At 42.4% G+C, this 24,832-nt stretch overlaps 1 protein-coding gene across 3 annotated transcripts in view; it reads left to right on the forward strand.

The window, feature by feature from the left end:
- adcy8 (adenylate cyclase 8 (brain)) overlaps nt 1-24,832 on the forward strand; it is a 198,123-nt gene that overhangs the window by 114,241 nt on the left and 59,050 nt on the right. For 2 of the 3 annotated variants that reach the window (XM_023977855.2, XM_023977857.2), the window contains exons 6-7: nt 1,067-1,225; nt 6,189-6,456. In XM_023977855.2, the coding sequence (XP_023833623.1) occupies nt 1,067-1,225; nt 6,189-6,456 (427 nt within the window). Of the gene's footprint in view, nt 1-1,066; nt 1,226-6,188; nt 6,457-22,643; nt 22,842-24,832 lie in introns of all 3 variants that reach the window. The other variant, XM_023977858.2, reaches the window with a different exon arrangement.

Below are 24,832 nucleotides of genomic sequence, written 5' to 3' on the forward strand. Positions count from 1 at the left end.
ATACGCACGTGTGTGTGCGTTTAAGAGTGAGCTAAGCTACTAAAGTGATGTAGTAGACCATTAGAATGAATCAGCCAACCGTCCTTTTAGAGAATGGAGAGCAAACAAGAAGCAGGGTGCTCGCTAAGAGCCTCTTGGCTGATGGCCCCTTTACTGCAGCATCAGTGCCACTGTGGTGACATTGCATCCCAATTGGCTCCCTATTCCCCACATTGGGCTCTGGTCAAAAGTAGTGCACTATGAGCCCTGGTCAAAAGACGTACACTATATAGGGAATAGGGGTGCCATTTGGGACGTAGTCCAAGCCTTTTCAAACTCTCTCAGCAGCCACAGCTACAACAATTTCATCAGTGTCTATGGCAGGGTGAACTTCAAAACCTATTGATTTTATGCACCTCGGCTGAATATCATTGAGCGCCTGTCAGCTCACATTCATCATAGTTATTATAAGGCATGAAATAGGATGAAATGAGACTTGCCAAATTGTAATTGTATGGAAATGGCTTTGGAAATATATTGTTATTTTTCACCCTGTGGTGGAAACTGTACATTTTAGTAATGCATTAATGTACAATTATATGGCGTATGAAATTATAAACAAAGACACTAGAAGGTGAGATAATGCTGGACAAATCGATTATTATTGACTTTATTCAGTTTTATCACCGTATACAACATAAAATGGGACTATTTCCTGGTGAATTTTGGAACACAATAAATGATCTTATTTTTCCATTGATCATTTTAAATGATGTAGTTTCAGTCAGTCATTTTGCCAAATCAAATGGTTTGCTAAATACGGGAAAAATAAGGTTTAGTTTCTTATATTTACCCACAACACAATTCAAAATATCAGAGATAAATAGTTTGCAGTTTTTACTTTGTTACCTTATATTAATGATTTCATATTTTCAGTAAAGTGTGTTGTGACTGTTTAAATGCACTTGAAATCAATTGTGATTCGATTATATAGGATAATAGTGTCTTTATAGTCGACTGGAAAAGATAACAGTACAGAAGGTACACAAATAAATAGATACCATATTGTTTATTTGTACCCCTCTAGATATGTAAGATCACGAACAAAGCATGACATCGACATGCGCATCGGGATCCATTCGGGATCGGTCCTGTGTGGGGTGCTGGGACTGAGAAAGTGGCAGTTTGACGTGTGGTCGTGGGACGTGGACATCGCCAATAAGCTGGAGTCAGGGGGGATCCCTGGGTGAGTTAACAACTATGAAAGTTTATATCCAATTTGCATTTCAAATTGAATTTCGACCTATAAACTTCCCGACATCTACTATTCCATGACCACAGATCTTTCCCTCTATAATTCCATATGATACGTTATTGTCTTTTTACATGGAAATTCATTTTGTGACATCAGCCTCCAAATACACAAACACAACACATATATTAGATGCAGTACGAAAAACTGGAAAGTTAGTACACAAGTCACACATTTACATTTTCACGTATTCAAAGTCTCTGTGGCCTATTGTCCGACTATGTATTAGGGTCTATGCATCATAGAATGTGTGTGTGTGTGAGGGGGGGGGGGGGGGGGGGGGGGGGGGGGGGGGGGGGGGGGGGGGGGGGGGGGGGGGTTAGGTATCAAAAGTGGTCTAATGTCAGTATGAGTCCAAAGTATAATTTTTTGCCAAGTTATGTCATGGTAAATACCAGGTGACCTTTTTTCTGCGAATACTCTATACAGTGCATCCCTGTTGGCCGGCCTCGAGGGAATACCCTGCAGCGTGCGATTATCCCAACCTCTGAGAAAGTCCATCAGCAAATGAGCGTCCTACAGTGGGGATGAAATCCATGTGCCAAATCACCCTTTAGAAAGACTTTTACCGTGATTGGTGTACAAACAAAGGGACATTGGATGTGATTGGCTTTGGGTGGATGTTTTTTTTGCTGTTGATCAAATCTACAATTTAAAGGGGAAGTCAAGCCGAGGGTTATATTGTGACATTTTGCTCCTCGCCAAGGAAATGCGATGCGGCTATCCTTATCGTTGTTGAATCGAAAGCTGCAGGCAACATCTGCTGTTGGAATTTATGATGACAGTGGGTTATGATCCTTCCCCTTCCTCTGCGCGCTTAATGTAATTCAATTGCGTAATATGCTTATAATGACGATTATTCCTCAAAAGATTCTATGTATCGTTGCACTGCGGAGATACAGGAATAAATATAAAATGCAAAATGGGGAGTGGTTAGATAAATGGTTATATGGCTTTAGACTCTTAGGTGAGGGCCTGTAGTTGATCTGTCTATTAGGTTAAACATGGTTTGCTACTGCATTCTAGAAAACAGCATTCGGTCTCAAACCCAGTATTGATGCGTGGGTAAARTCAATGGGGAAGCCAAGCCAGGAAAATAACTTAACGGTGTTGTAATAATTGCGTTGTTTTATCCATTACCCGTTAGTTCATATGCCACTGTCATATATGAGGCCGAGACAACAAGAAGACAACAGACGCACAGTGGCAGAATAAATTCAATCTTGCATTTGTTTCATCACAAAACCGGAGTGCAACATCTGTCCGATGAAGTCCACAAAATATATTGTATTTAGATGACCTACAGCATGGTCAAGTTCATGTTTCCGATATTTTCGGACTGCTAAACAACTATTGATTTAGATTCCACAGAGATGTACTGCAAGTGGCGAAGAAAACAGGATCTGCCTCTGCTATTCCAGCACCATTTCAAGTTCAACATTTCAAAGGATTCAAATCACCTATGCTTAGTCTAATACAGTGACAACTGAAAGATATCAAAAACTATTTTGTCTAATCAACCTAAGCTAAATATCATGTGGCTGTTCATGACACTGATTTTATGTGTGTGTGTGTGTGCGCGTTTGTGTGTGCGTAAGTATAAAAAACATGTTGCCCCACCCTAATTGTAGAAGAACGGCATGCCATGTTGCACAAACTGTCATACCAACACAATTTCATAGTTTCCCTTCGAAATTTGACGTATTATGGATGAACATCWATTTTTTTTATGCATTCATTCTGCATGGTTACAGTGTTAATTCTGCATGGTTACAGGATTAAAACAGAACCAACTCAAAGGCTTAAATGAAGGTATTAATTCTGAGTGGTTAAGGTTAGGGCTATGGTTTGGAGAAGGCTTCAAACGAAACAATTAAAAACAACGTGCAATTACCCTCAAGTATCATCAAGTATTCTCGAGGTTTGACCTACCGAGTAGCGCAGCGGTCTAAGGCACTGCGTCGCAGTGCTTGAGGCATCACTACAGACCTGGGTTTGATCCCAGGCAGTGCGACAACCGGCCAGGACCTGGGGACCCATGAGGTGGTGCACAATTGGCCCAGCATCGGAAGGGTTTGGCTGGCCAGGATTTCCTAGTGGAGTGGTATAAGCAGTGCTCTCCGGCTCCTAGCATCACAAGTTCGCTCCCAGTGTTGGGCAATAGTTTTTCTTTTCTTTTGTGAGCACTGAGGAAGGCATATATTGACGTTCTGGGGACCTTTTCAAACGTTCAAAATCGCTGTCTATTCCTAGCGATCAGTCTGGTCATACAGTGTACACGCTTTTAGTTTGTGTTGTCCTAGACTAGGCTACCTGACTAAAATACTTGCCTGCCTAACTTCCTTTCATGGGCAACGATGAGCCAGCTAGTTAACGTTAGCCTAGGCTACTATGTGAACACCCGATCAAATTAGTGGATTTGGCTATTTCAGCCAAACCCGTTGCTGACAGGTGTATAAAATCGAGCACACAGCCATGCAATCTCCATAGACAATTTGCAGTAGAATTGCTTTACTGAAGAGCTCAGTGACTTTCAACGTGGCACCGTCATATGATGCCACCTTTCTAACAAGTCAGTTTATCAAGTTTATGCCTTGCTAGAGCTGCCCCGGTCAACTGTAATTTCTGTCATTGTGAAGTGGAAACGTCTAGTGGAAGTGGAAACGTCTATAGGAGCAACAATGTCTAAGCCGCAAAGTGGTAGGCCACACAAGCTCACAGAACCGGACTGCCGGGTGCTGAAGCACGTAGCGCGTAAATTAAACATTGTCTGTCCTCAGTTGCAACACTCACTACCGAGTTCCAAACTACCTCTGGAAGCAACGTCAGCACAAAAACTGTTCGTCGGGAGCTTCATGAAATGGGTTCCATTGGCAGAGCAGCCTAACACAAACCTAAGATCACCATGCGCAATGCCAAGCGTCGGGTGGAATGGTGTAAAGCTCGCCGCCACTCTGGAGCAGTGCAAACGCGTTCTCTGGAGTGATGAATCACGCTTCACCATCTGGCAGTCTGACGGACAAATCTGGGTTTGGTGGATGCCAGGAAAACGCTACCTGCCCCAATGCATAGAGGCAACTGTAAAGTTTGGTGGAGGAGGAATAATGGTCTGAGGCTGTTTTTCATTGTTCTGGCTGGGCCCCTTAGTTCCAGTGAAGGGAAATCGTAACACTACAGCATACAATGACATTGTAGACGATTCTGTGTTTCCAACTTTGTGGCATCAGTTTGGGGAAGACCCTTTCCTGTTTTAGCATGAATATTCACYCGTGCACAAAGCGAGATCCATATTGAAATGGTTTGTCGAGATCGGTGTGGAAGAACTTGAGTGGTCTGCACAGAGCCCTGACCTCAACCCCATCGAACACTTTTGGGATGAATTGGAATGCCGACTGCGAGCCAGGCCTAATCGCCCAACATCAGTGCCGGACCTCACTAATGCTCTTATGGCTGAAAGTCCCCGCAGCAATGTTCCAACATCTAGTGAAAAGCCTTCCCAGAAGAGTGGAGTCTGTTATAGCAGCAAAGTGGGAAACAACACCATATTAGTTCCCATGATTTTGTAATGAGATGTACGACGAGCAGGTGTCCACATACTTTTGGTCATGTAGTTTAGCTTCATGTTGAACTTCCACCCTCAGGCCCAGGGCAAAATGTATGAATTTATGGTTGGATCCAAATCTGCATTATAATTAATGGCCAGTACAGGGAATTAAGTACAACCACAAGTACAGATCTCTATCTCCATCCATGGCTAATTTGGGAAAGTGGCGATTTTAGCTAGCTAGCCACTGGAGGACAACGACACAATGAGATTCCAACAATACATTTTTTTCTGTCAATTAGGTTTTTCTTTTGATGTGAAGTGATTAGTGGTGAAGCCAAATCCAAACTTTTTGGGGGGGCACCAGGACCATTCACAATTGAGCTCACTCAATGTGGCTCAACACTGATTGGCTATTATTTAATGGTTTTTTTATCAAGGGAGGCCAAACACTCGTGTTGAAGTAACAATGTTAATTGCAACAACAGGGGCGGGCAAACGACAGCTCAAGGCAGGCAGGGGTCGATAATCTACAGTAGCTGCAAAGGTACAGGACAGCAGGCAGGCTCAGAGGCAGGCAGAGTGGTCAGGCAGGCGGGCTCAGAGTCAGGACATGCAAGGATCAAAACCAGGAGGACAAGAAAAAGAGAGACTGGGGAAAACCAGGAGCTGAGAAAATGCTGGTCGACTTGAACAAACAAGACGAACTGGCACAGACAGACAGAAAACACAGGTATGAATACCTAGGGGATAAGTGAGGAAGATGGGCGACACCTGGAGGGGGGTGGAGACAAGCACAAGGGCAGGTGAAACAGATGACAGTGTGACATCTACGATGATAAACTTAAATGTGTRCAATTGTTTTGAATGGAATAATTGGAAATTAGTAGTTTTGACTGTATTGTTCAGGAGCTGATCATTTTACAACCAAATAATGGTAAAATGTGTTTTCCTTGCCTCCAGCAGGCAAATCAAACATTCTGGACCTTACTGTTACGTTTATTGTTAACAACCTATGTAATTGAATTGCTCATAAATGTAACAATAGAGACAAGTGTGACTTGACAGCATGGTCATCGGTATCACATTATTTTGATAGTCCCAAATTGATGATTTTGTTCTGTCAACAAAATGTCAACTACAGTAACTGTCCACTAACCCTAACCCTTGCCCTAACCTTACAAATGTATCATAGCCCTAACCTTTACCCTTACCTTCACCCTAACTGTAACCATTGCACGCAATTTCATGTCAACAGATGTTCAGTTGATAGTTTGTTGACAGTTTGAGCAGCATAGACCACATCAAAATAAAGTGTACGTACTGGCCACCTAATGAAAACCTCGTCCTCAGACGAATCCACATCTCCAAGGCGTCCCTGGACTGCCTGAATGGTGACTACGAGGTAGAGGAGGGCCATGGCAAGGACCGCAACGAATTCTTGCGCCGCCACAACATCGAGACGTACCTGATCAAGCAGCCCGAGGAGAGCCTACTCACGCTGCCCGAGGACATCATGAAGGAGGCGACCAGCACCGACCGACGAGTCAGCAGCACCACCTTCAACCAGGGCTCCTGGAGTCCCGAGCTGCCCTTCGACAACATCGTGGGCAAGCAGAATGTAAGTCCTGATCGTTCCCTAACCGTGTTCATGTAGCTAGCTGTCTGTGGGAATTACTGGCTCAATTTGTTTGTCTGCCTTTTTTTGTTTTGTGAGAGTGAGCAAGCAGAATGTATGTGGTGGTAGCCATGGTGGTAGGGATGTGACAAATGTCAAATTTCTCTTAACGTTTAAACTGCCATATAGTTTTTTCCCCAAAACGTTTTAAAAACAAATATAAAATTGACTCGAGTTCACAATTCAGATGTGGTTCTGTGTATGACTGCTAGGGGGCAATGCAGTTCAATTTACCGTGTTCTTGACTACTACCTACTTACCGGTCGACACTAGTTACCACAGTCACAAAGTCATAAATCCTGCCTCTATTGCTACAATTTATCTCCTTAAAATGTAACTTTAAACCCAACCTTAACCCTAACATTAACCACACTGCTAACCTTATGCCTAACCCTAATCTTAAATTAAGACCACTTGTTTTACGATATAGCTATTTYTGACTTTGTGGCTGTGGTAACTAGTGGAAATTGTACCAGACGGTGCTCACCTTACTCTACTCAATGTTCAGTACGTTGTCAGTACGTACTTCATGTCCCACTTCTCATCAATGTGATGGCTTGATGCAGTATTGTATGACAGTGTGTTCATAGACAACAAGTCTGGTTCTAGATATGGGTATTGAAGACAACATCCTCTACCAATGACAATGGCTACATATCAACTTCAGTCATTTCTGTAATCAGCGCTGTGCTTTTCCCACTCCGTCCTGCCAGCAACGGGTTGGGTCATATTTTTCAGCATTGTACCTTTACTGCATATCTCCTCCAACTAATGTTACAGCATTGTTGCATTAACTATTTGTTTAATTAAATGTTTCTCTTTATGATGATAAAGGCTTGTTAGTGGTAGTTTTGTGATAAGTGCACTATGATTTTCATTTGTTAAAAGTGAAAGATAAATGTTTTTCAGTTAGGTATTTTCTCTAAACGTTATGTTGTTAAAGTGTTTAAACGTTCACACCCGTAGGAGCCATGAATTGTGGTAAGTTTGTCATTTGTCTCATTGCCTGTATGTTTTTGAGAATGGACAACCAGAATGTAGAGTGCCTTCATAAAGTATTCATACCCCTTGATTTATTCCACATCGTTGTCTTACAGCCTGCATTCAAAATGGATTAAATGGATTATTTGTGTCACCCATCTACACACAATACCCATAATGACAAAGTTAGAAACATATTTTTTGAAATCTTAGCAAATTTATTGAAAATATCTATTTTACATAAGTATTCACACACCTGTTAGAATCACCTTTGGCAACGATTACTGCCGTGAGTTTTTCTGGGTAAGTCTGAAAGAGCATTGCACACCTGAATTGTACAGTATTTGCACATTATTCTTTAAAAAATTATTTAAGCTCTGCCAAATTGCTTGTTGATCATTGCTAGACAACCATTTTTTTTAAAGTCTTGCCATAGATTTTCAAGCAGATTTGTCAAAACTGTAACGCGGTTATTGTCCTTATAAAGGTGAGTTCATCTCCCAGTGTCTGGTGGAAAGCAGACTGAACCAGGTTTTCCTCTAGGATTTTGCCTGTTTCTATTTTATGCTGAAAAACTCCCCAGTCCTTAACGATTACAAGCATACCCATAACCTGATGCAGCAATCACTATGCTTAAAAATATGGAGTGTGGAGTTCAGTAATGTGTTGTATTGGATTTGCCCCAACATAATGTCACGGATCCCCCCCGGTACTGCTGCTCATTCTGCTCACCAGTTCCGGAGGTCGACGTCACCGGTCTTTTAGGTTGCACTGAACTGTGTCATTACGCACACCTGCTTCCAATTCCTCACTGATTGTGTTTGTATAAATGTGCCCTTTGTTTCCCCATCGGGCTGTCGATTATTGTTCCCATGTCCGTTGGTCGTGTGAGTACCTATGTGTTGTCTCAGCCTGTGCTGCGTGTTTTGTGCATTGTCTATTACGGGTCTCGTCCCGTGTCGTCTTCGAGGTTTCCCTCGCTCTTTTGTTTGGGTACGTCCCAGTGTTTTCTATACGTGTTTGTTTTGGGTGTATTAAAAACCCAGATTGTGTATTCCTGTGCCTGTCTACAAATCCTTCATACCAGCGTGACACATAACACTTTGTTAAAGTGAATTGCTTTGCCAAATTTTTTGCAGTATTACTTTAGTTCCTTGTTGCAAACAGGATGCATGTTTTGGATTTTTTTTTATTCTGTACATGCTTCCTTCTTTTCACTCTGTCAATTAGGTTATTATTGTGGAGTAACTACAATGTTGTTGATCCATCCTCAGTTTTCTCCTATCACAGCCATTCAACTCTGTAACTGTTTTAAAGTGTCCTTCCTGAGTTAGGAAGGATGCCTGTATCTTTGTAGTAACTGGTTGTATTGATACACAATCCAATGTGTAATTAATAACTTCATGTTCAAAGGGATATTCAATGTCTTGTCTGTTTTTTCTTTTCTTTTACCCATCTTCAAATTAGATGCCCGTATTTGCGAGGCATTAGAAAGCCTCTCTGGTCTTTGTGGTTGAATCTGTGTTTGAAATTCACCGCTCGACTGAGGGACATTACAGATATGTGGGGTAAAGAGATGAGGTAGTTTGACGATGACACAACGGTGGTAGGCCTGATCACCGACAACGATGAGACAGCCTATAGGGAGGTCAGAGACTGTGGTGCCAGGACAACAACCTCTCCCTCAACGTGATCAAGACAAACAAGATGATTGTGGACTACAGGAAAAGGAGGGCCGAGCACGCCCCCATTCTCATCGACGGGGCTGTAGTGGAGCAGGGTGAAACTTCAAGTTCCTTGGTGTCCACATCAACAAGCTATCATGGTCCAAACACACCAAGACCGTTGTGAAGAGGGCACGACAGCGCCTATTCAAAAACACCTATTCCCCCTGAGGAGATTCTACCTCTAGGGTTCTGTATATATTTTCTTAATCAACSTTGTGTTCTTGAACGTAGCCCTATTTCTTTGTGTTCTTGAACGTAGCCCTGTCTTTCATTTTTTGTTTATTGATTTCACCTGTGTTAGTTACTCACCTGGTCTCAGCTCCTTATTTAGTTCAATTCATTCTGTTTGTGCCTTTGTGAGGAATAGTTCGTTTTGACTCTACTAAGCCTTTTCCCAGCTCGTTTGTGAGAACCAGTTATAGCCTTCAGTCCTAGTTTTGATTCACCTGCCTGTTTGCCTACATGTGTATGACCATTGCATGACCGTGACCACGATTCCTGCCTTCTGCGAAGGCGAGAAAAACAAGGTGAATCTACACCTTTTTCTCCCTGAGTATTCATTACAGAATACCTCACCCAAAAAACAGAATGGATTCAGCGTGTAGTGCTGTAATATCCTATGGAGGTTCACCTGGCTGTAACTCAATGCTGGTGTTCCAGTATGTCATAGTTTCGCTTGACTGGCCCATTTGTTGCATGAATAATGAAGAAGATTGCAAAAATGTAATCCAGCAACTCCTCACAGTGTACACCCAAGCACACGCGCACACACAGGCAGTTGACTGGCTCTTGCACAACTGCGTGGGGCCGTTCTGTCTGTTCGGCAGCGAAACATCAATTGAATCTGATCTACAGTAGATCTAGCTGTTGCCACCTGCTCATATCCCCCATATAATCTACTGTTACATCATGCATTAAAGGCTTATATTATCATACATATCGGTCTTTTCCCTAACAAGTGACCACCTGTAGTCACACACATTCTATGCTGATGGGGCCAGCATGTAAGAACTAACAGCTGTAAGGAGATCTCTTTGAGTATTTTATATTTTATTGATAGATTGAAATGAGAAGGGAGACAGAGGGAGGGAGATGTAGAGTAGTGGTGAGGCTGGGATTCCTACCCACGCTAAGGTTGATGGCTATGTGCTGCAGGCGGCGTTACCCACTAGACCAGCCTTAAGCTCGGTTGAACAGAAGGACGCACGGTGAGAATACAGAACAACACCATACTGTCATAATAGGACAGAACGTCAAGTATTCCACTTTGCACATTGAATGTACAAATTCTATGCAGATTATATTCTTCAACAGTGACTTTACATCAAAGTACTGTACCTCTGTGGAGGTGGTTTTTATGATGTAACCATCATGGCTGCATTTCAATTCAATGGAATGTTATTTCTGATAAGATCTGACTCCTTTGTTTCTCACACAATGAGATGCTGTCAGGACAGTCATTTGAAAAGGCTCTGTCTTTGCATATCAAAGGCTCTTCTGCTGCAACTTGATGTGTCTTTTATGTTGTCACGTCTCTCGCTATGGGCTGAAGTTATCCCTCTCATGTGATGTTTATCCTCCGGGCTCTCACCCACTCTTCCTCCGTTAGTTTGTCTGATTCTGTTTTCAGCGTGGTTGGGTTGAGAGTCTGAGCTGGCTGAACATGCTGCTGGGGAACGAACGTGTGTGTGTGTGTGTGTTCTGTACATGTTCTCTTGATCCTGTACTTGCTTTCCTTACAAGAGTGGCTTAAATGGCTGCTCTCTGACACCCTGCCTTATTGCGACAGTGCAATTACGTGCTTGTCACGTAATTGTCACCGATGCCATTTTGTACACAAGACACAGTAGGTTGTCTAAAAAAATCCAGGAAACCAAAAATCCAGGAAAATCCCAATATCAATATCACTGCTTTGGCATACATTATGAGCATGCTTCAGTTTTAAGAAATGGCTTGGAGCTGTTGTCAATTTTTATTTAATCAAGGATCACCATTGAGACAAGTGTCTCTTGCAGGGAGCCCTGCATATAAAATGTCCTAAAATACATAAATCTAATACAATATAAAACTAAATACGGCACAACACATATTGCACAGACAAAACATAAATATATACAGTACACAGTCAACTAAAACGCACATTCTTCATTATATTCTCTGCTTCCTGAACTGCCCTATGGACACTATTCTAAATGTATTTTGGAGATCATTCCAAACATTTTCTGGCTGACTTAACTATTAAGACACCAAAGGAGTCTCCATAGTTAACCAACCCTGTGAAYGTGTTTGATAACTTGTAGTTTTTAATCTTAACAGTGAGGTAAGTCAGAAGCTTGTGGAGCAGGGCTTTGTTAACAAAGAGAGCACAATGATGTGATCTACGTGACTTCAAAGAGGGTCAAGCCAGCCTTTTGGTAAAGAATACAGTGACGGGTAATTAAACTATCATTTGATAAAATGAAGGGTGCTATCAAAAATGGCATCCAGAGGTTTCAGAGCAGAGGCGTCTGCATTTTGATAAAAAGTATGACCATAATCAAGATAGAAAGGTTGACTGCACAAACTGCCTACTGCTGACTAGAGAGAGACAAGATCTGTTTCTGTTAAAAAAAAGCCCACTTTAAATCTTAGTYTAACAAGCTCATTCGTATGTTTAAAATTATAAATAATTCTCAATCCAAATGCCAAGGTATTTGTATGCAGGGACTCGTTTGATTACAGAACCGTATGATGAATGAAGATGAGACAATCTTACGAGAACTTGAAAACAACATGTATTTAGTTTGCCTGTATTACGCATKAGTTTTAAAATCAGTAAGGTCTTCCTGCACAACTGCAAACTCAGACTATAGCCTTGTCACAGCCAGGTAATTGCGTACTGTGGCAGACCAGGRKGTTGGGTCAAGACGTTTACACGGATCAGACACGGACAGAGTAGGATTAGCTCAGTTTCAAAGGTGTTTATTAAACTAATAAATCAAAAGAAAAAGGATAGGTCTCCCCCATGAGACCCTCTCTGGGATACCGTCTTCTGGGCTCCGGGTCTTGCTGTAYCCTGTGGGGATCAAAAACTGAACTCCCTCCTGTTACCRTCACCAACTATACGGGAGTCCTTTCTTCCCCCAATCTCTCCCCTGTGTGCTGCCCTTCTGGCAGCTTTATGGGACTCGTACAGCTGGTGAGAAATCAGCCCTTAAATTACCCACCAACCCCAATCAGCCCCAATTAGTCCTGGCCGGAGAGCCCGTCGAGACCTGGCATGGCCAGCAGAGGGAGCCATGGCCTCGTGATGTATACTTCGTCTGTCACCAGGCCTCGACGAGTCTCCCCCTGGTGGCTGACCTGCTGTACGCCACAGTACGTAATAGTATCATTCACATATAGATKTTTTATTTTCTTACAGATTGACCAATAGCATTTATATAAATAGTGAAAAGAACAGGTGCTAGTATCACCCCCTATGGAACACCTTTATTTACTTCAAGAAATTAGGACTTAACCCCATCAATCACGATAGCCTGACTTCTGTCACTAAGATCATCAGGAAACCAAGAGCAGGTGTCAGAGCCCAGGCCAATCGAGGACAACTCGTTCAATAAAATAACATGATCGACAGCATCAAACACTTTTGACAGGTCCACAAACAAGGCAGCACAATTCATTTTTACGTCCGAAGCATTGACAATATCATTAACAACTGATGTGGTTGCTGTAATAGTGCTGTGCCCTGGCCTAAACCCTGATTGGTTTAGATTCAAAATACCATGCTTAGATTTTTTTTTTTAAAGAGCAAAGTTGCTTATTTACCAACGGTTTGAGAATCTTGGCTAGACGTGAAAGCCAGGAGATGGGACGATAATGATCAAGATGTCTACTATCCCCGCCCTTATGGAGTGGCAGCACATAAACAGTTTTTCATACTTTTGAAATATTACATTTTACTGGTCACAGACACATGGTTAGCAGATGTTATTGCGAATGTAACGAAATGCTTGTAATATTTACTGATCATTTACAGATATTTGCTGATAACAATGTTAGATTTATCAGGCTATCCTTACATTTTGTTTGTCTATGTTCAATATCATTTGCTTCTCCACACCAAGCATCCCTATACAACTCCATATCTATAGCTACAAGAATGTCCCCAAGTTGTGACATAAGATTCCTTTCCCCTTTCACAGTCTGCCGATGTCGACCGAGCGACTCTGACTCTCCACGCCCTATGTCATGCCTCGCCCTCTCTATTGGCTCGTCATGACGAAAGCCACTGTCACAAGGCTTTCACCTTAAAGAGCTTGCATTTTGTGTGACACAACCTGCTATTCACCACTGCAAACTGAGGTGGCCAGTGTTTCCCGCCACATCGGTGAGAAGCTCACCAAAACAAATGTGTTTACCAGTCGGTTACTAATTGTCTAGTTCTTTGTTTTGTGCTGAGAAACAATGCAATAGTGGATGTGCTGTTGTGGTAGTGCTTTACGTTTAGTTTTCCTGCCTGCCTTTCTTATTTACCTCATGGCCTTTGATAGGAAGGACAGGATGCATTTGCAGCATAATGTCGCCACCAACCACGTTTGCTCAGATCTGTGGTTGTGAAAGAAAGAGAACATGGAAGGGAAGCTATTTACAACCATGGTAACATAACCAGTGGTAGAAAAACAACCAAAAAGTGTTGAATCATGAAATCAAATGAAGATAGTGTTCTGAATAGAGGTGCTGACTAACAGTAGTCTGGCTGATATCGAACTCGAAGTCCTCCTGACTTCAGAGTCTGGAAATGCTCTTTTTGATGTTGGTATAATGCATCAATAGTGAAGGGGATCTTTTTCAGAGCTGATCTGATTGGTCTGATCTGATTGGTCAAAAGGCCAATTAGTGAAGAAGAAAAATATCCGAATTGGGCTGTCATGCTTGTGCTCAATGACTGAAACTATTGTTAGTATGCTCTACATTTACTTGACACGTCATCGACATGTTATGTTTCCATTTTTGGTGAATGTTGAGATTTATTTGCATGCTCTGCTAGTTTATTAGACTGATACTGTTGTCTCTTTTCTTTTGATTGGCTGTTCTTTGACAGTTATTTGGCTGATTGGATTGCTTCTGACAGCTATAGTGTGCATTGCAGTCTGATTGGCTCTTCCCTGACAGGCGTTGTGTGTTCTACAGGATGTGGTGTAGGCCTAGTTGTTGGAGCAGCCCTGCACAGATAGAGATAAGAACACTAGGGAATAGTATTCTGAAATGCACATCTTTGCTTCCAATGTCATCAAAGAGTAGCCATCAGGAGGCTACCCGTCATGTATACTGTGCCACTGAGAAGTCATTATTCATTTGTTCACTCTCCTTTCCCGTCCTCACTCGGCTCCCTTCATCCCTCTCACTTTGGTGACTTACATTTTCATCTGCCAGGCCTCACAAAACAGCTTCCCTTGATTTAGCAAATCTTTGTCGGTCATAGAACTCTTGTTATTTTGCTCAAATTGATCGTTGTGAGAGATCTAACTTAGTGACAAAGTATTACGTATTTTGTGGTAGAAGCTACAGTATGCTGCTGCTATCATACAGGTTATAGTTGTTTTGATCTAAATGGTAGTCACACATCTTCTGAAGCTGGTTTGGAACTGCAAAAAGATGACCATTTACATAAATGTAGGTTTTCTTTAGGTTTTTCTATTGTCGTTGTATGTCTAGGCCTAGGGCAATGTGTCTGAGTCAAAAACAGGCATATGTGGCAGAGGCTTGATGTACAATCGTGGCCAAAAGTTTTGAGAATGACACAAATATTAATTTCCATAAAGTTTGCTGCTTCAGTGGAATACTATGGAATACTGAAGTATAATTACAAGCATTTCATAAGTGTCAAAGGCTTTTATTGACAATTACATGAAGTTGATGCAAAGAGTCAATATTTGCAGTCTTGACCCTTCTTTTTCAAGACCCCTGCAATCCGCCCTGGCATGCTGTCAATTAACTTCTGGACCACATCCTGACTGATGGCAGCCCATTCTTGCATAATCAACACTTGGAGTTTGTTAGAATTTGTGGGGTTTTGTTTGTTCACCCACCTCTTGAGGATTGACCACAAGTTCTCAATGGGATTAAGGTCTGGGGAGTTTCCTGGCCATGGACCCAAAATATCGATGTTTTGTTCCCCGAGCCACTTAGTTATCACTTTTGCCTTTTGCCAAGTTGCTCCATCATGCTGGAAAAGGCATTGGTCGTCACCAAACTGTTCCTGGATGGTTGGGAGAAGTTGCTCTCAGAGGATGTGTTGGTACCATTCTTTATTCATGGCTGTGTTCTTAGGCAAAATTGTGAGTGAGCCCTTGGCTGAGAAGCAACCCCACAGATGAATGGTCACAGGATGCTTTACTGTTGGCATGACACAGGACTGATGGTAGCGCTCACCTTTATCTTTTCCGGACAAGCTTTTTTCCGGATGCCCCAAACAATCGGAAAGGGGATTCATCAGAGAAAATGACTTTACCCCAGTCGTCAGAAGTTCAATCCCTGTACCTTTTGCAGAATATCAGTCTGTCCCGGATGTTTTTCCTGGAGAGAAGTGGCTTCTTTGCTGCCCTTCTTGACACCAGGCCATCCTCCAAGTCTTTGCCTCACTCTGCGTGCAGATGCACTCACACCTGCCTGCTGCCATTCCTGAGCAAGCTCTGTACTGGTGGTGCCCCGATCCCGCAGGTGAATCAACTTTAGGAGACGGTCCTGGCGCTTCCTGAACTTTCTTGGGCGCCCTGAAGCCTTCTTCACAACAATTGAACCACTCTCCTTGAAGTTATTGATGATCCGATAAATGGTTGATTTAGCTGCAATATCCTTGCCTGTGAAGCCCATTTTGTGCAAAGCAATGATGACGGCACGTGTTTCCTTGCAGGTAACCATGGTTGACAGAGGAAGAACAATGATTCCAAGCACCACCCTCCTTTTGAAGCTTCTAGTCTGTTATGCGAACTCAATCAGCATGACAGAGTGATCTCCAGCCTTGTCCTCGTCAACACTCACACCTGTGTTAACGAGATAATCACTGACATGATGTCAGCTGGTCCTTTTGTGGCAGGGCTGAAATGCAGTGGAAATGTTTTTTGGTGATTCAGTTCATTTGCATGGCAAAGAGGGACTTTGCAATWAATTGCAATTCATCTGATCCCTCTTCATAATATTCTGGAGTATATGCAAATTGCCATCATACAAACTGAGGCAGCAGACTTTGTGAAAATTAATATTTGTGTCATTCTCAAAACTTTTGGCCCCGACTGTATGGTAAAGTTAGACCTTGTAAAATGTATGACTCGATTAATGAATGATATGAATTGAATGGGTGCATAATGATTGTAGAAATGTGTCTGGATGTCTCAAAAAGTCAAATATCTTCACCTTTGTGCTAAAGTTTCAAAGCACTATCATTTAACGCCATTTCGGGTATAGCTAGACAGCTACGCGACCATGCAGTCTGTGCCGTTTAGATCATGAGCTAAGCCTGATACACATTCAACCCTTTTGTAATGATCGCCAATGATTGTCACGAGAAGAATTGCCAGGTACTATGAAATAAATGGGGCCCATTAGAACACATAGCAATAGCCAGCCTCCAGGAATGAACTTTTAATAGGCTCTCAATGTAATGGATATCCATAGCCACATCAAGTACTCAGTTGAAGTGCGGTGATGGCATGAGGGATTTGTWGGAATATGCCGATCAATTGGTCAGACATTTCACTGAACACACACACCTACAGACACACACACACACATGCACTCACACACACACACGTCCACATGCACATACACACACACAAACTCAGAGATGACTCCACATGTCAACCACGTTAATGGCTTCACAAAAGGTAATTTGTTCATGGGTGTCATCCGTTGTCTGGTTTTCTAGATAGCTAATGATGGAAAGCTAATGTGCGGTGCTTAGAGAAGTTAAGTGAGTCATAAATATTGAACTTCACATAAATCATCTCTTTCTACCAGGACAGATGTCGTTTACTGAGCCACCCAGCAGTTAGTAGAAAGTATTTTAGCAGTTGGCATCAGAAACAGACTGGCCATAGGGCAATTCAGGCAAATGCATGATAGGCTGGCCCATCTTTAGCCCAGTGGGCCTGTCTAAAGTGGGGGGGCCTTAAGGAAAATGAACCAGAGAGTCARAAATACCCAGGCCGATTTCTGGTCCCAGTCTGTCCCTGGTTAGCAGTCATTTTGCATACACAACAGGAAATGTTGCATTTCATATATCTGTTTCTTAAACCAATGACAACTGGCTGACTTTTCATAATGGTTAAAACTTTATTCTACAACGGGTTGATATTTGTATTCATATTTATTAAGGATCTCCATTAGCTGCCGCCATTAGCTGCTGCACCAATATGTCGGAGGAAACACTGTTCAACTGATGACCAAGGTCAGCCTGCAGGTGCCCGGCCCAGCACAAGGAGTCGCTAGAGTGCGAAAAGCCAATTAAAGCCACCCCCCCGGACAAACCCTCCGCTAACCCGGGCGACGCTGGGACAACTGTGCGCCACCCTATGGGACTCCCGGTCACGGCCTGTGTGACACAACCTGGGATCTAACCCCAGGCTGTAGCGATGCCACAACAGCCCTTCTCAGTTGGGGCGGCAGGTAGCCTAGTGAGTAGAGCGCTGGGCCAGTAACCGAAAGGTTGTTGGATCGAATCCCCGAGCTGACAAGGTAAAAATCTGTCATTCTGCCCCTGAACAAGGCAGTTAACCCCCTGTTCCCCAGTAGGCTGTCATTGTAAATAAGAATTTGTTCTTAACTGACTTGCCTGGTTAAATAAAAAWWAAAAAAACAGCGGTGCTGCCCCATATCTTTTATATTTATATATTTTTTAAATTAACATTCAAAACATACGATATACTTGCAGTGAAGCCGCTCAACATCTACATCCAGAGCGACACACAGAAGTAACCAGGGTCAACGCCCTGCTCAAGGGCACGTCGACAGATCTCCCACAAGGTCAAAAACGGGCACCCGAACCAGCGATCCATCAGCCACCGGCTGAAGCTCCCAACCGCCAGGCCACCAGCCCTCCAAGTCCCCCCCCTAGTCCCCACTCCGAAGACCACGTCCCCAAGCCCCGTCCCCAATGCACCAACAAAATGAACAAAAGAGAATATCAACAATCCCTTATCTCTGGTATAGCCCGGCATGCATCATTCAAGACTAAAGTAAAGTAAATTGTGTGCAGCGCAATAGACATATATTTCCAGTCCCAAGAAAGACTCTCAGGGTTGGATGTGGATGTTCCTCCAGCTACCTCTCCCTGTCCTAATCAATCAACTGCCTGGGCACAGCCTGTACCACGGCGGCCGTGCTCTCTGGATCAGACTTCTGTCCCTTTGGCTGTTGTGGCCTGCACGCAGCCGGCGTCTCAGCAGCCCTCTTCTCAGGCGAGTTATGTGGCTCTGGCCCCGCAGTCAGCTTCGAGACACGGCAGAGGCCGGATCATTACGGCTATTGTGATAGGGAGTTCGATGGTGAGGCATATATCTGTACCTGGGGAAAAGACTGTTTKCCTGGGGCAAAAGTTCAGGATATCACCAGGTTGCTTCCCGAGGCTCTGAGTCAGTCACTGKGGGATAATACTGTCAYGGCTCATGTGGGGTCGAATGACATTATGAAGGGCAGCTCAGAACAGCTGAAGATGGATTTTGAAGAACTGATTGGGTCACTATTTGACACCAACAAACACCCCATAATATCTGTYCCTCTGCCCTCCTTAAATTGTGGCACTGAACGGTTCAGCAGACTTTTAGCCCTCCATAACTGGCTACGAGACTATTGCAGCTCTGTGGGYGTAACATTTAATGACAATTTTGATACCTTCTGGAAACAAAGCTTGTATTATAAGGAGGATGGGATCCACCCAAATCATTTGGGTTCCTGGATCCTTACACAGCATTATAAGGCTGCGTTGAGAYGATGACTTATCAATTACCCAAGAATAGCTCAGTTAATCCCTACCATTGTGTCGCTTAGTTGTCATAATGCTTCAGCAAATGTACATTATCCCAGGGGCGCTGGAAGACACAATGTTAGTAGCCAAATGTATGTCCCTCTTACTGCCATGAATGCTTTTGCTGATCCTACAGCTGTTGTACGCAGTAATCATATCTCTATGAACCAGACTTATCAAATCACATTTTATTGGTCACATACACATGGTTAGCAGATGCTATTGTGAGTGTAGCAWAATGCTTGTGCTTCTAGTTCTGACAGTGCAGCAATATCTAACAAGTAATCTAACAATTCCACAACAACTACCTACAGTAGTACACAAAAATCTAAGKAAAGTATTGGAATAAGAATATATATTTATAAATATATGGATGAGCAATGACCGAGCAGCATAGGCAAGGTGCAATAGATGGTAAAAAATACAGTATATACATATGAGATGAGTAATGCAAGATATGTAAACATTATTAAAGTGACTAGTGATCCATTTATTAAAGTGGCCAATGATTTTAAAGTCTGTATGTAGGCAGCAGTCTCACAGTGTTAGTGATGGCTGTTTAACAGTCTGATGGCCTTGAAATAGCTTATATTTTTCAGTCTCTCGGTCCCAGCTTTGATGCACCTGTACTGACATTGCCTTCTGGATGGTAACGGGGTGAACAGGCAGTATTTGGTAGCAATGCCTTTAAATTGTTTAGCTTGGGTCAAACATAGCCTTCCACAAGCTTCCCACAATAAGTTGGGTGAATTTTGGCCCATTCCTCCTGACAAAGCTGGTGTAACTGAGTCAGGTTTGTAGGCCTCTATGCTCGCACCCGCTTTTTCAGTTCTGCCTACTAATTTTCTATAGAATTGAGGTCAGGGCTTTGTGATGGCCACTCCAATACCTTGACTTTGTKGTCCTTAAGCCATTTTGCCACAACTTTGGAAGTATGCTTGGGGTCATTGTCCATTTGGGACCAAGCTTTAACTTCCTGACTGATGTCTTGAGATGTTGCTTCAATATATCCACATAATTTTCCTGCCTCATGATGCCATCTATTTTGTGAAGTGCACCAGTCCCTCCTACAGCAAAGCACCCCCACAACATGATGCTGCCACCCCCGTGCTTCACGGTTGGGATGGTGTTCTTCGGCTTGCAATTCTCCCCCTTTTTCCTCCTAACATAACGATTGCCAAACAGTTCTATTTATGTTTCATCAGACCAGAGGACATTGTCCCCATGTGCAGTTGCAAACCGTAGTCTGGCTTTTTTTATGGCTGTTTTGGAGCAGTGGCTTCTTCCTTGCTTCTTCCTAAACTCAGCAAAAAAAGAAACATCCTCTTACTGTCAACTGCGTTTATTTTCAGCAAACTTAAGTTGTTTAAATATTTGTATGAACATAACAAGATTCAACAACTGAGACATAAACTGAACAAGTTCGTTCCACAGACATGTGACTAACAGAACTGGAATAATGTGTCCCTGAACAAAGGGGGGTCAAAATYAAAAGTAACAGTCAGTATCTGGTTTGGCCACCAGCTGCATTAAGTACTGCAGTGCATCTCCTCCTGTGAGATGTTACCCCACTCTTCCACCAAGGCACCTGAAAGTTCCCGGACATGCTCAATGGGATTGAGATCAGGCTCTTCGCTGGTCATAACAGAACACTGCCGTCCCTGTCTTGCAGGGAATCACGTACATAAAATGCGTCATGCTGGAGGGTCATGTCAGGATGAGCCTGCAGGAAGGGTACCACATGAGGAGGATTTCTTCCCTGTAACACACAGCGTTGAGATTGCCTGCAATGACAACAAGCTCAGTCCGATGATGCTGTGACACACCGCCCCAGACCATGATGTACCCTCCACCTCCAAATCGATCCCGCTCCAGAGTACAGGCCTCGGTGTATTCCTTTCGACGACAAACGCGAATCYGACCATCACCCCTGGTGAGACAAAACCGTGACGTGTCAGTGAAGAGCACTTTTTGACCTGTCCTGTCTGGTCCAGCAACGGTGGGTTTGTGCCCATAGGCGACGTTGTTGTCGGTGATGTCTGGTGAGGACCTGCCTTACAACAGGCCTATTGCGGACAGTCTAAGCACTGATGGACGGATTGTGCGTTCCTGGTGTAACTCGGGCAGTTGTTGTTGCCATCCTGTACCTGTCCCGCAGGTGTGATGTTCGGATGTACCGATCCTGTGCAGGTGTTGTTACACGTAGTCTGCCACTGCGAGGACGATCAGCTGTCCGTTCTGTCTCCCTGTAGCGCTGTCTTAGGCGTCTCACAGTACGGACATTGCAATGTATTGCCCTGGCCACATCTGCAGTCCTCATGCCTCCTTGCAGCATGCCTAAGGCACGTTCACGCAGATGAGCAGGGACCCTGGGCATCTTTCTTTTGGTGTTTTTCAGAGTCAGTAGAAAGACCTCTTTAGTGTCCTAAGTTTTCATAACTGTGACCTTAATTGCCTACCGTCTGTAAGCTGTTCCACAGGTGCATGTTCATKAATTGTTTATGGTTCATTGAACAAGCATGGGRAACAGTGTTTAAACCCTTTACAATGAAGATCTGTGAAGTTATTTGGATTCTTTTTTTGGGGGGGGGATTTTTACAAATTATCTTTGAAAGACAGGGTCCTGAAAAAGAGACGTTTCTTTTTTTGCTGAGTTTTATATATACAGTATATCCATAAAAATGATGCTGATGCATAATTTCGCCAGTACCAGAAAAGCTGTCTGTCTCGTCCTGACCAGTTCACTCTCAGTCTAAATAAGAAGTGCGTTGTTGTCATTCTCAGTAAGGGTTGAGTCATTGTCAATAGGAGTTGAGTCAATCTCAGTAGGAGTTGAGTCAATGTTAGTAATAGTTGAGTTAGTCTCAGTAGGAGTTGAGTCATTCTCAGTAGGAGTTGAGTCAGCAGGAGTTGAGTCCGTCTCAGTAAGGGTTAGGAGTTGAGTCATTCTCAGTAGAAGTTGTATCAGTAGGAGTTTATTCAGCAGATGTTGAGTCAGTGTCAGTAGAAGCTTTGTTAAAGAATGTTGTGGAGTTTTGAATGGTGTGTATGCTATCTCTTCATGTTTGTCACTTAACATTTTTTTACAATGTTTTTGTTAATTTGGTCAGATTCGTTTTTTCTTGTTTCTTTTGTATTGTTATGTGCAATATACTGATCATTAATTATTCTAGACAACTGTATTCTACCTGTGTGTACGTGAGCTTTTTATGTTGTTGTCACAACTGTTGCCATCACAGAAATATTTAAATGAATGAGTTTGAGATGCATTCACTTCTGATCCTGTCTATTTAATCGAGACTGTTGCATTTTGGTTTAGTTTGAGTTTTTATCATTTGTGTATGTATGTTTTCTTATTTTTGTAACCAAATTAAAACAGGACAGGTAGATGTATTATATTTGCATGTGCTTTCCCCTAGACTCTGGCTGCCCTAACAAGAAATTCTATAAATCTGCTTCCAAACCATCTTGCACAAGCTTTGCATATCAACTCTGGTCCTGAGGAAATTAACAAAGGAATAGAGAGTGCCATCGACTTACGGAGTGGTGATAAGTTGAGAAGAGAGCATATCAAGCATTTCTCACTGATGTTTAAAGACTCCAGCCTGGAAGAAAAGGTAGCTGGGGTTAAGACAGATTTCCTTTTTTCATTTAATATCTATAGTAGATATCAATTTCCGAATAATTTATTTGTATTTTTTATCATGAGTAAGCTAAAGGAACTTCACCTACCAACTCCCTCACTAATATAGAAGCATGTTTTTCATTTCTTAAGAAACACAAAACTGCACACTTGCATGGGTCACGTCACATTCATTTTTGAGAGAACAGTAAATAAAAGCAATCAAAATAAATACATTGAGAAATATTTTATTTATAAAAGAAATCTATTTGTATTCAAATTCCTGCAAGTTTCTAACTTCTACTTTTAAGTAAAATTGTCTATTAGTCATGCATTGATGTCAATGGGAGACTAAGTGAAAATGTTATTTAAATTGAAGTTAGGAGTCACGCCACAATGAATATTCTATTGCTTAAAGTTGGATTGATCAGTACAACACATAGCAATAGTCTTATAGGTTGGGATTCAAACCAATGTAGATAAATGACATCGCACTACGATTATACACAGTTGAAGTCGGAAGTTTACATACACTTAGGTTGGAGTCATTAAAACTYGTTTTTCAACCACTCCACAMATTTCTTGTTAACAAACTATAGTTTKGGCAAGTYGGTTAGGACATCTACTTTGTGCATGACRCAAGTARTTTTTCCAAMAATTGTTTACATACAGATTATTTCACTTATAWTTCACTGTGTCACAATTCCAGTGGGTCAGAAGTTTACATACACTAAGTTGACTGTACCTTTAAACAGCTTGGAAAATTACACAAAATGACATCATGGCTTGAGAAGTTTCTGACAGGCCAATTGACATCATTTGAGTCAATTGGAGGTATACCTGTGGATGTATTTCAAGGCCTACCTTCAAACTCAGTGCCTCTTTGCTTGACATCATGGGAAAATCAAAAGAAATCAGCCAAGATCTCAGAAAAAAAATCGTAGCCCTCCACAAGTCTGGTTCATCCTTGGGAGCAATTTCCAAACGCCTGACGGTACCACGTTCATCTGTACAAACAATAGTACGCAAGTACTGGTGCACTTCACAAAATAGATGGCATCATGAGGCAGGAAAATTATGTGGACATATTGAAGCAACATCTCAAGACATCAGTCAGGAAGTTAAAGCTTGGTCGCAAATGGSYCTYSCAAATGGMMAATGACCCTAAGCATACTGAAAAGGTGTGTGCGAGCAAGGAATGGGCCAAAATTCACCCAACTTATTGTGGGAAGCTTGTGGTAGGCTACCCGAAACGTTTGACCSAAATTAAACAATTTAARGGAAATGCTACCMAATACTAATTGAGTGKATGTAAACTTCTGACCCACTGGGAATGTGATGAAARAAATAAAAGCTGAAATAAATMAYTCTCTCTACTATTATTCTGACATTTCACATTATTAAAATAAAGTGGTGATCCTAACTGACCTAAGACAGAGAATTTTTAYTAGGACTAAATGTCAGGAATTGYGAAAAACTGTGTTTAAATGTATTTAGCTAAGGTGTATGTAAACGTCTGACTTCAACTGTAGGTGCAGTGACGTGGTGTTTTACAGGGTCGGCCATAGTAGGTCAGCACACCCAGGAGCAATTTAGGATTAAGTGCATTGCTCATGGGCACAGCAACAGATTTTCACCTTGTCAGCTCGGGTATTCAAACAGACAACCTTTYAGTTACTGGCCCAACACCATAACAGCTAGGCTACCTKCCGCCCTAAATTTACAAACTGCTGTTTCCAAACGCTAACGTGTGGCACAAATCCCATTCAAGTYCTGGTACCGATATTAGAATTTTTCGCAGATTCTGTTCAAATAATCTGTACGTGATTTTGTTGAGCTTCACAATCAATTTTAGGTACTTCGTATGATTTGGACATGATGCTCTACATATGCTAATATCAGTACCATGACTTGAATGGGATTTGTGCCACAAATGCTTAAACGTTTCCATTTGGAAACAGTGCCAGGGAAAGTAGGAGTCGTGAT

Source organism: Salvelinus sp. IW2-2015, linkage group LG32 (genome assembly GCF_002910315.2).
Source record: "Salvelinus sp. IW2-2015 linkage group LG32, ASM291031v2, whole genome shotgun sequence".
In the NCBI taxonomy this organism is placed as follows: domain Eukaryota; kingdom Metazoa; phylum Chordata; class Actinopteri; order Salmoniformes; family Salmonidae; genus Salvelinus; species Salvelinus sp. IW2-2015.